This window comes from Daucus carota, chromosome 3 (genome assembly GCF_001625215.2).
Source record: "Daucus carota subsp. sativus chromosome 3, DH1 v3.0, whole genome shotgun sequence".
NCBI lineage: Eukaryota > Viridiplantae > Streptophyta > Magnoliopsida > Apiales > Apiaceae > Daucus > Daucus carota.
The window spans coordinates 46432961-46446162 of record NC_030383.2 but is presented as its reverse complement, the minus strand read 5'-3'; the positions used below and the strand labels follow the sequence as shown (position 1 = coordinate 46446162).

Here is a 13202-nt window from a genome sequence, read left to right as displayed (position 1 = left end):
AGTCAGGAACATATTCATTATTAACTAGTTATTCTATCAGAATTCAGAAATGATATTACATGCAAGTCAAAAAGTAAGGTGCCTATGAATTGCTTGCTATAATCTGATTGAGAGACAAGGGCCACTTACTCACTTCTTTTTTCTTTCGTTTTTCGAGGCGACTTCCTTAGTCCCTCAAGATTTCGACAACAGAATGTACAAGTGATCAGAAATTCTATAAAGAGAGATGACAAACTGACACTGAGAACTGTCCTTCCAGAAAGAAGTAGAGCAATGTCTGTATGCATACTGTAATTGTGATAGATGCATTTCAATGAAATGGGTAATGTTCTGTTGATGATGCATTGTTGTCAAGTAGTTTACATAAACAGAATCTTCTGAAGGGAAAAAAAAAAAACATCTTAAAAAGCAGATATTCCGGTGCAAAGACTGTTAAAAATCACAAAAAACAGCAATTCCATTGTAAATAATGGAAAAAAAAACAGCAATTCCATTGTAAATAATGAAAAAACGCCGTTGCCGGGGATCGAACCCGGGTCATCCGCGTGACAGGCGGATATACTTACCACTATACTACAACGACTTTGGTGGGCGAAATGTGGAATTAAATATTTTTATTGTTTTTTGCATTAGCGATACAAAAGTTCACCCCCAACCAATCCCATCATTCTATTGAAACTGGATAGTAGATACTAAATAAACGTTTCAATAACCATGTTCAATTGTCCTTCTATGACCCAAATATTTACTCCACAGTCATACAATTAACAGTCCTGAAAGACAAAATATTGAGCAAAATATATTTACTCAAACCCAGAAATATAAACATCACAAAATATCTAAACATGAAAACCAGGCAAGACAAACATTGCAAGTTATTGGACAGCCAGCAGAATAACAATGCTCATTGAGTACGTGTTAAACACTTAAAGTACAAGAAGAGTCCTGGAAGGCTATAAAAAATATCAAAGGGCACTCTCTCATGTGGTTCCATACTTGTACTGGAAATCTGCATTTCATGCGACTGGATGGCATGTTGGATGTGAGATCTTTATGCAAGGAAATGCAACACGTACTGAGAAGTAGAAAGAGCACTTGGCTGGCTAATCCCCCTACTAGAGGAACAGTTCGAGAGACGAGTGACAATGTTATTTATAATGCTGAAGTAGAATCTTCTGGCTTCTTACGCTTTGCTTGAGGTTCATCGCTTTCTTCATTATTATTGGTGCCATTTATAGCATGTGGACCCAGAAGAGATACGTGCTTACTAGTGATAGTACGACCTGCCTTCAGTTTTGGGCTCCAATGCCTTTCAGGATTGGGTAGGAAGCGGGTAATTTTCTTGGCCTGTGCCTTGCTAAGTGATGCAACAGCTATGGCAAAATTAGCCTGTCAAATAGAAAAAATCGTATGCTATTAGATATAGGCTTGGCCAAAATTCAAACATAAGCACAAAATGATAACTAATACTTTCATGATATAGTTGATCTCCTTTTCTGAAATCTTAGGTTCACTGGTTTAGTATAATCTGTAAAATATGTTAAAATTATTCTTGATAGCAATGCAAATGCGCAAAAAGAACATAGTTCTTCCAGCAGGGTCCTTGTCCAGCACCATTATATTTTTACACTATGACAACATAAAGCTTGCTAAGAAAGATAGAGGGCGTGGTGTTTTATAACATTCTATTGCCCAATCATAAAACTAAAAGTTACCTGAAGCTCTGCTTCCTTGGCAAGTATAATGCTTCCATCATAATCTGGTGATTGAGCTTTCACAGGATGACTCTTCACCTACACGATAATTTCAGCAGCTCCTTCAATTTGCATCACAATCATATTCAAGAATGCATTTTAGTGTTTAATATGTCTAAAGAGCCACATGATATATGGCAAATATTTTGATGTCTTTATCCATAGACAGATCAATCTAACTGGAGTTCAGCATTTGAAGACAAAAATATAAGTCCTCCCCATCATTACCCAGCAACGCATGGTATCCCATATGACATTCATAGGAGCGCCTGATTCTAATCCCAGTGGATTGACATGAGTTCCTGATATACGATATCCAGCATTGATCACAGCAGAGCGAAATATAACGGCGGATGGGAAAGTGCATTTTAGTGTTGCACAAAGATTGTGCAGGCTCAGGAACAAGGGAACATCAGGCAATTCCTGCAAAGAAACAAAACACAGATAAAAAATAAAATTAAAAACATATGTTGTCAAAAGTTTGTAACTAACAAAATCTAACAGACAGGCACAGTAACACTATTAATTGACTTATGTACAAAATACTGTGTTCTGTCTCTGATTACAATTGTTTATAAGAACTTTGAGATAAAATAAAAAAATAAAAAAGGAGGTTTACTTGTTACTGATGTATGTATTACAAATTTACAATTTAACAGAATAATTCTCAGGTGTGCTAGCACCAATTAATGTGGTCCAAGGTAACAACTCATATCTTGGGTTATTTAGCCAATATCTAGCAATCTTAGATCAAGGAAACCACAAACCTGGAAATAGTTGTCAATACTGCTGAAATTCGATTGTAAGCAAGATAGCAATCTTTCATTTACTTTATATCCACCAGTATGGAAGATACCCATTCTTGATCATGGATGGGAATAGACCATCCCATATTATATTTTTTCCCACAGTCGCTGCACTCTTGAGGAACAACAGGACCAAATCCAGGTTGATATTTAACACCTATTCTACGGATTCAAGTGCATCCAGATAACATGATACAAAATATGTCTTGTCAGACATTTCATAAAGATCTATACATAAAAAAAAAATCTGCATGCAAAAATATTAGTGGCCTTACACAATTATGATAAGAGAGAAGAGCTTAGGTCTATGAATTATCAGAACCTTCTTCATAGGAGTATATTTTCTACCCGTAAAGGTCCTACAAGGTATGTAGGTGGACATTTGCAATTGCATAGACTGATAGACATGCGAGGAGAACCAGTTATACCTTAATCACAATTTTTTAACAAAAAAAATAAACAGTGTGATACTGACCCAGTAATGTCAGCAGAAAAACAAGTCTTGATGACAACCATCAGAATATAGCATGTGCAAAATCCCAGCCAAAATCAACCCATGTATTGCAGAATAAAATTGTAGTTTATATAAATATAAAAAGGTCAAATTATCAGTTTGTTATTAGCTGTATTAATACAATATAAATCTGGCTGCACTGCATTTTATCTGGACAAACACTCACAGTCTGTTTATTTTGTCCTTGATTGGACCAGGTTCGGTCTACAAAATTTGTGAGGGAATCAGAGAGAAAGCTCAGAAACTACCAAACTATGATATTAACAAACCAATTGCTAATGTGCATATAGTGCTATTCTGCAGATCCACAATATCATTGCCCAGTTTAAGTTTTAAACCTTAGAGGATATTTCAGAAAAATCTAAACGGTGAGCAAGTATCACATGAACGTAAGAAGCTTGAAGTTTTTACCCTACTAATGGTCTACTGCCAAAATCTGTTTCTAAGTGGCAATTAAAGATAAAAGTATAACAATATCCTTCAGGCTTCAGATATTCATAATCACTGTTTAGGAGTGGGATAGAACGGGAGAATATGGGAGTGTCACAGGAAACTAAGGAGCAACTGAAACTACATATCAAACAAAAAAAAACAGAGAGAGAAAGCACACACAGGAACATGTGTTATGAGAAACCTTAGACTTAATAATGATCACATATAACATTGTACTGTTGTTCTAATGCCTTTCTATCTAATAAAATGAGGCAACCATTTAGAAGTCCAAGCACGATCCGTTTCAATAATATTTTAACACACTAATGCAAAATGTGAGATAATGAACAGAGTATACCTTGGACACAGTTCTTCCAATTGGCTGAAGATGAAAGGAATCACAATCAACACGCTGATAAACATAAGAGAGCTTGAGAGGGGTATTCTTCATGGCACTTGCCGATCTACAATTAGATGTTACATATCTTAACCAGCAACTTATATAGAAGACATTTGGTTAAAAAAAATCATACGAGTCGTTCAATCGAGCCAAACGATGCAGACATGTATACACAGATAGCATAAACCTCTTTTAGAAGATAGTAGATTACAAGATCATGTAACTATTTCAGTCACACCATATGATGCAGATATTTTACGTAGGGCACAAAGAGATAATCCAGATCCTTACGTGTATACACGGACAAAAATGCGGACATAGAAGTGCATCTGAACAGATAAGATAGGAACAATATATCGCTTGTATCGATTTGCATGACTCTGCAATCAATATATAGTTAACATTATTGCAACTGATATAGGAGAATAGAAAAGCATATGGAAAAAACAAATGCATTTTATACAATAATGACAAGCTTATATAGGTTACAAGAGTTAATATATAGAGATAGTGAAAGAGCAAATAGAGTTGGAAAACGTAAAGTACCTCAATACAGGCAAGTAGGATACACAAAGCCATTTCATGGCAATACTTTAGCCACTTTTTTGTCCTTTTACTTCCATTCGAGTTTGTACAAAGAAGGTAAAATTATTAAGAAAATGCTACTCTGCACAAAGCAATGGATTCCAGACGCTTACTTGGAATAGCAAACCTCACCATTGCCACCACATAGAACTGCCATATCAGTTGCTGTACACATCAGCATACCTCCATCAGCAATTGATTGAACTGCAGAATCCAGGATGACAGAGGGTGAACCATATGGATCAAGATCAACCTGAAACATTAACGAGCAAGAACAGTTAAATTTTTATTTCAATAGCCTATTAAGCATGAAAGCTTTTCTTTTCCCTCAGGAAATGGCTAGTATATTTCAACAGAGAAATATCCAGGGGAGTTTTTCAATTCCTTTCTTCCCAGTGGAAAACGATCCATATTTAAATAAATTCATTAATTTAGTTTTCATAATTGACAGTTCACAAGCTATTGACACTTGACAGAATGTATATCGATGCAAAAACAATAATTTCATACCATGTCAAATTCTTTGGGGTTGGTAAGCATATAAACATGAGCATCAGCAAGTTGTGAATCTACTTTTGAGGATGCCACTGAGCCATTAAATTTTATATTTCTCCTGCTTGCTTCAACAGAGACTGCAATCAAGCAATAGATTCTGTTGATATGTATCACTATCACGAGGTAAAACTTCCATTTGCCAAGAGTTGTAGTGCATGAGATACATCTCAATTTAAAAGCCATATTGTAAACAAGTATCTCGACTTTGAGAAAACTTATTAGAATAATTAAGTATGTGTACTGAAATAAAACCAACATCTACGAACACTTCCTTTAGAAAAACACAAGACTATATTACTATTGGCAAGTTCACAACTTTAAGCACTTCTGGGAAGTTGAATATACCTTTATCATTGTCCAGTGCTACAACTTCACCAATACATTCAACTTCCCTTGCATATCTTATTGCCCTTAATCCTGATGCTGACAAAGCCTGTCAGAATAGAAAACGATCGATAAGCCATTAGGGACAGAATGAAAATATTATGCATCATAGAAATTCAACAATAAATACGAACAAAATGTTATAACAAGATTGATGAGCAAAAAACAGTTGTTCTAACAAAAGATAATACGAAGACACCTCTAGAACCCTTGGTGGCTTTAGTTCCCTTAGAACATATCCTTCTTGAGTTTCAAGTGCTTCATTAACAACGCTACATGGGTGATCGTGTGGTATTACTTCTAAAACTTCACATGGGTCAATGGTCATCAGATTTTTCATTAACGGAATCGATAGTTGCTTTAGGATTAGATATGGTAGGAACTTCTGTTTCATATATAGGTTTTTCAGGTATCTTTGGTGGTACTTTTTTTCTTCTGGACAAGAATGACTTGTACTCTTCTTTTTGTTTAGATATAAATGTCCTCAAGACAGCAATTGATATATCTCTGTTATTAACCTGGTGATCATAAACCTGAGACTCAGTTGAATGAATGGTCTCCTTGATAGTAGCTTCCATCAAGTAAAGAGAAAGATAACAAAGGAATCAATACAGGCACAAACACGCGGAGAATCTTGTAAAATAGTCATATCTGATGCGAGTAAATTGCTGAGTAGTGGCCGTATTTTTAACTACATTTCAAAGAAGTGGCCAAAATTCCAACTTCACAAATTAATGGCTAGATTTTATTTCCATCTTTTAAAAGAATGGCTACTTATGATTTTTAACATGAGTAATTATGTATGGATTAGCCCTGAGCATGCTCACATATCAATCAAACAATTAGCAACCTCAAATTGCACATGACCATTTATAATACCCAAAATCAAGAAGCTGCAATCAAGTTTACAATCACAAAAAGGGTTAATTATAGGATCCAAGACCTGAGTTTTGTTGTAAAAGACTTCATTTTTGGCATGCATGAGAATCTCTGCTTCTCCTTCTTTAATATCAGTGTAATCACTCATATCTGTTGACATTATTCTTTTGGAAATCCTCTGTTTACTGTGATCGACCGTGTATCATAATCAACGGCTCTGCAGTGGCGGAGGAAAGAGTGTGTTGTGTGTGAATGCTTTGTACTTGTGTAGAGGAGAAAGAAACAAGTATGGGTACTGTAAAAACATACTTATTCCACTTACAAGCTGTGTAACTTCAAACTCACTCGTTTTTATAAATTTTGTGAACAGCTATTAGCTCGTGTTATTTGTCTGAATAACTTGAATTCGAGCTAGGTTTCATTATTGTTTTGACCAATTTACATCCCTAAATATCTATATTTATATTATAAAATAATAAGTAGTATACCTTCAGATTGGTTGAAATTGAAACCATTTAGGTTGATCTATCAAAATAGGTAATGATTCTACATACACGCACTTATATGCGTAGATAGTGTTGTGAATTGGTTGAATGGTTTGTTTTGATTAATGATTTATATAATTAAATCCTAGTCAGTGTACTATTTGTTTTGGTATCCCATGGCGCATAGCGCAGTGCAAATAATGTAATTAAATATGATTTTCAAATATCAATTTTTTAAAGTTTCATTTGTGGTTGATTTTGATTTGATCAGTTGCAACTATATTATAATTTTGGTTGATCAGTTCCAAGTATGGTTGCAACAGTTGCAAACCGTGTTTTTGAAAATACTTTTTTTAAGTTAATATTTTGATAAATATTTTCATTCCTAAATTTGTTTTTTGAATTTTTTTTTTGTAACTTGGATATTTTTTTGAAAATTAACCCTAAAAGAAAAATATTTTTGAGTTCGCGATTATATTTTATTAAAAAAAATAAGAAAAGAAGCAGAAAAAAGAGTTATAACAAATTATGTTTACAAAAGCTGATATTTGATTTTGAAAATAAAAAAAATTAAAATCATATTCTAATTAGAAAACTCACATTTATTTGCTTTTTACAAAATGTCATTCTATTTTATTTTAAACACAATAGAATGTACAAAAAAAAAAGCCAATTACAATGGGACATTGGAGTATCACGTCTAGCTTGTTCAACAAATTTCAATATTTTTTATAATTTTAGTCAACCCTATAAGATATATTTTTACAAGACCCATTTTAGAAAATCAAATATATAAATGATATATATTTATAATTTTTTTATTAACCAATAGGTCTTATAGTTCACATTTATTTTACATAAGTATACTACGCAACTAAATTATCTTCGTTATGTTTATTATCATATTTTCATTTTGGTTGATCAATTACAAATATGATTTTCAGAAATTATATGATAGAGAATAATTTTTAGTAACAGAAATACAAATATGATAATATTGTCTCTAAAAACGGAAAAGACTTAAAGGACATCTCAACTAGTAAAATTGACAATAATTTATCATTTTTGATGTCTTTCTTTTCATATAAAGTACCATTATTCTCTGTAAACGATGTCTTGATAAGCCAACACTCTCAAAAATCAAAAGAAGCTTAAAGGGCAACAATTACAACTCATAGCTTAGCATGGTTTAAACGATGACTCCCCTGTTGCTAAAAAGAGCACAACACCAACGAGAAATATTTTGAACAGCATAAAACAAGTTGTCCTTTTGAGTGATCTAGTTTGAGTGCAGCGAGCAATAAGGAGAAATGAATAAAACAAGCAAGAGTCTAATCAAGCCATTAAGTAGACGGAGGGGACCTCATGATTGCACAGTGTCACAGCAGTCGCCGGAACAGAAGGCCCCCATACCCACTACGCCTTCGACACGTGTTCCTTGTACGGACTAAAAATATTACTCATAGACTTGTTGTAGTTGTGACTGGTGACTGCTGTTTTCACCTGATACTGTAGACTAAAGATAACATAGTTTAATAGAGTAGAGTAGTTTTTTTTGTTAACAATAGTTTAATATAGTTGCAGGCTTGCAGCTGATACATATGTCTAGCTTCTACCTCTACCTCTCCTTTGTATTTGTACTCTGTGTCCTAAATATCTTTTTATCATTTTTTTTAGCGTCTAATCTATTTTTATTGTACATTTCAAAACTTATCAAAAAATAGTTATCACGCCCCCATCACTTTCCCACTTCTGTTTCTTTTTCAGGATAATTTTATTCCACCTGGACCAAGGAAGTACTATTTTGTTATCTGTAACGCATTCTGCTAGTCTGCTTTACAACATTTTTGTAAAACAGCCTCAAAATTCTAACCTTAGATCTCAATTCGAATTAATACTTATTCCTGTATATAATTTTGATTAAATCGGATTTTGCTATTCACTCCGTCTCTCTCATTGTTTACAAATTTTGAATGAATCAAATTTTGTTATTCCCTCCTTCCCTCTCAATTGTTTACATTGGAAGACAGGGGTTCGGCACATATTCTAATGCTCTCAAGTTATATCTTGTTATGTTTTATTTGAGCTTTCAAGTTGTTTTTAATAAAATTTATGTTTAAAAAATTATTAAACTCTAAAAAATAAAATATTTCTACAAAAGAAATATTTAATTTTCAAGTTATTTTATAAAATACTTGGCGTACCTATATAAGGAGATGAGAAATAAGAGATAAAATCAAGAAATATACGTATACAGTTCAAGAAATTAAGAATAAGATATTTAAATTCGGATTTAATCCACAATTACCACGTTGAAATAAAATTTTAAATGTTCAATAAAAAAACAATATATGGAGTGAACTCCTCAAAATTTTACAAGTTACCTTCAGCAGAACAGCCACCAAACCAGATTTGTCGTAAAATTGAGATTTTTTTGTTCCATTCCTTAAGAGAAGGGTCCCTCTTAGGGACTTGGGCCTACCTTTTTAAAAACCAGGCAGCACCAATCTAGATTCTGAAAACGAGCAATAGCAACAGAGACCTCACGATGATGCAACACAACAAGGGGCGAACCACATGGAGAAAGGTTATAGCCCCAACCAAGTCAAGAGTGTTCTTGGGCCATCGTAGAAACATAGATAGGGCAGAGACAGCCATGATATTTGTCTAGAAGCAGACACCCTTCAAAAAGTACGTAATAGCTCACTGATTGAGCACTCTTTCATCGAAGATGAACGGGGCTATATGTGAAAGCGAGTAAGTATACCGTATACGCTCTATAGATAAATTTTGATATTCATTTTATAAGTAAATTGAATAATAAAATTTATCACACATATTGCCTACATATATATATATATATATATATATATATATATATATATATATACACATACACACGCACACACACATTGACATACACTTCAAAAATTAAAATCGATCACTTCACTCCTAAATCCTAACACGAAGCACTCTCTTCTCTCATCGGAGAGAAATAGTTATAGTCAACATTCTTTAGTTTAAAGTTTCGAAAAATTTGACAAGATAGTCAAAAGCAGATTTAGCTCATTTGATAATAGCTGAATGACAGAATTAATGGATTGGTTCAGACTTTCTTCTGTGTTATGGTCATTTGATTGTTTATGATCGGACTGGATGACAATGAAAAACTTTTGGACCACAAATGTCAAATTTTCTGCACTCTCTATCATCCAGCTAGGTTAACTCTTCTTCTCCAGCATAAAAAGGATATAACAATAATGTTAGTTAGCTCTTGTCAATTTAGTTAGCCCTCGTCAATCAACAATATCGTTCAATTATTTATCCTGTGTGGTCCATCTTTTTTACTTGTAAAAGAAATTAGAAGACGACAACTCTTCACTGTCCCAATTCCCTAAACAGACTACATACAGCATTCCTATTGGTCCCCTCCATTTCTATTTGATTATTTTGGAATTTAGTGATGGCTGTGTTTTACCGATAGCTAGCAACCGTATAAATTTAATCTTTTAATTATTGAAGCAAAAATAAACCTATGTAGTAACTATTATAGTTAAGTAGGCTGCAAATCGATGCGGACAATATGGTGTTTTGACTTATATTTGACTCAAAAATATGATGCATGTCTCATATTTATTTTGAAAATAATATAAATTTGACAGAAAAATTAAACTTGAATAAAATATGAGCACTCATGTACCCGCTCAGATCAAGTCTCATATTATTTTTCACACTATTATCTCATCCGAATACCTAAATTCGATCCAAGATTCATATTCGCCTTCAACTTATATATAGGTTATATTTTTAACTCGCTACATTTGTAGGTAAATAGTCATCAATTTTATAAAATTTAAATATTTTATTTAAGTTTAAATCTTCATAAATATAATTTTCATTCACCGTGATAATGCATATTATCTTCACATTTATATTTAATAAGTTATAAATACATACATATAATTATAAGTTTTAGTTTATATTTATCATAATTTTATAGTATTATGTTTATTTAGACCAAATGCAAATTATTTGAATAATTGAAATAGAAATAATATTTAATATTAGTGGATGGATATAAACTACCCGGTTATGAATAAAAAATACGATACAAACTCGTATTCGGCCAATTAGATCCGGCCTTTAAATATTCGAACAAAATGATCTTGAAAATCTGGACAACCAAAAAATAATAGAGAATTTATCAAATATACTACTTTTTAGGATTTTATTTGCAAAAATACCATCTTCCTAAATTAATTGCATATTTACTAAACTAAGTTTCTAAATTGCAAAAATACTACCCCCTCCCCCTGCAACTAAATGCAACCTCATATGCAACTGAATGCCTGATTTCAAGTTCCACTTTTCAAATGTCATTTTCGACCTCATCCTTGAAATCCATATATATATATATATATCGATTCTGAAAATCTGGTCGAAAATGACATTTAGAGACTGGAACTTGAAATCAGGCATTTAGTTGCATTCAATTGCATTTGGTTGCATTCAGTTGATTCTATTTTGATCTAATGGCCCCGCCAGGAGCACCCATACATCAGTTGTAATTTACAGTTTTCAGTTGCATTTAGTTGCTTATGAGATTGCATATTCATATTCAGTTGAATATTGCCCCTCAGGGCCTGCAACCCAAATCCATCACAATATCACCCCACCCTAAAAAAATTCAGTTGCTTATGAGGTTGCATTCAGTTGATTCTATTTTGATCTAATGGCCCCGCCAGGGGCACTCATACATCAATTGTAACTTACAGTTTTCAGTTGCATAATCCAATCTCATATGCAACTGCAACTCCTATATATTTATAAAAAAAACCCCAAAATAATATGATCCGATACTTGAGCAAAAAGATATCCGATAATACCCGGATCGTTTTGCAGTCCTATAGTTAAAGCATCTCGTACATAGAAATAAAAGAAAGACACTTTTTGGTCATGCTCATAGGCAAGAATCGCTGATAATTAATCTGAAATAAGAAAAAATAACTTTGAAAATAACATTTAATTGAAGCTACAAAATTCCCAGCCTTTTAATTATAATCACTTTGGAAAAGTTGCTTAAATATTTAATTCATAAAATTGACCGCAGATAGAGTAACATTTTGTTGTACTTCCTCCGTCCCATTGATCTAATTATATGTTTTGCACGTTTTTTTTGGTATATAAAAGAAATACTTGTATATAATATTTTTTCGTGATTTCTTTTTTGTATGAAACTTAAAATTTTTATACAAAATAAAAATTATGGAAAAATATTATATAAAAATACATTTATCAAACACAGTGAAATACGCGTAAACAGTAAACCGTTCACACTTTACAGAAAGTGGGACGAAGGAAGTAAGATTTAGTAAATATCACTTTGCGTTAGTATTTTAAAAACACCCTCATTTATGAAAAAAAAATCTAGATTAATCTCTAATTTCCTAAATATATTTAACTAATCATTTATACACTTCAATTTGATTAAGAATTTTTGATATATCTAATAAATTCTTAATCATTAAATTAATTAATTATTTTCAAATTCAAATTTCTCTAACTATATTTATGTTGAAAAACACGATAGAAGATGTGTATGTTCGTACCATGATGAATCTATGGCTAGATTCGAATTTCCTGTTTCAACTCCGGTCCTATCTTATCATCTGCCAGAGAGAATCCATCCAGTTCACTACTGGCTACTAGCTAGTTCTGGTATTCCACGTGATCCGTTGTCATTTTTAAGTTTTAACCCGTGTACATCCCAACTAACAAGGGGCAAACGTAATACACCATCCGTCCAATTTATTTTAATTTATAACTAATTATTTTTGAAAATTTTCAAATGAATATTTGGATATGAAATATTTATATATTTAGAGAAAAAAATATTTAATATGATTTATAAGATTATAATAAAATAAATGTCAAATCATCAATTCAAATGTTAAGAATGTGAAGGGATGGGGAAAATAATACATTAAACACTAAAATAATAAATTTGTTTATACTCCCTCCGTCTCAATTTATAAATTTATAAGTCCCTTTTGAAAAAATTATTTGTCCCAAAATACTTGTCTCTCACCTTTTCAAAGTAATGTTTTAAATGATTTTTCTTGAAATGTTCTTCAAACACAATTTCCAATATTTGACTAGCAGACTTATATTCACAACACATTTTAATTTGGTGCAACTATCAAGACAAGAAAATTAAATACCCAACTAACATTTTCTTAAGATGGGTAATTTTTTGAAAAAAGACTTATAAATTGAGCTCAGAGAGTAAGAGAGTAATATGTATGAAGGTACTTTTGAAATTCTTTATAAAACTTGCAAACACATGCATATGGGTGTCTGCACAATTAAAAATATATTTTATCAGATAATATATTACTTACTATATCT

The 13202-nt window shown here is 32.3% G+C and overlaps 1 protein-coding gene and 1 non-coding gene across 2 annotated transcripts; both read right to left on the bottom strand.

Moving 5' to 3' along the window:
* Positions 1–511: 511 nt before the first annotated feature.
* On the bottom strand, positions 512–583 carry TRNAD-GUC (transfer RNA aspartic acid (anticodon GUC)). Its single transcript has one exon. It is a non-coding gene; the product is annotated as a tRNA-Asp (tRNA).
* Positions 584–822: 239 nt separating this feature from the next.
* Positions 823–6744, bottom strand: LOC108211066 (tRNA (guanine(26)-N(2))-dimethyltransferase 1). Its single transcript, XM_064089112.1, is given in 14 exon segments — positions 823–1389; positions 1716–1793; positions 1983–2177; positions 2518–2717; positions 3744–3750; positions 3865–3970; positions 4198–4286; positions 4453–4506; positions 4580–4744; positions 5002–5123; positions 5392–5479; positions 5630–5749; positions 5751–5948; positions 6374–6744. Coding segments are annotated over 14 exon segments (1755 nt in total). The 5' UTR covers positions 6470–6744; the 3' UTR covers positions 823–1152.
* Between the last annotated feature and the right edge of the window lie 6458 nt (positions 6745–13202).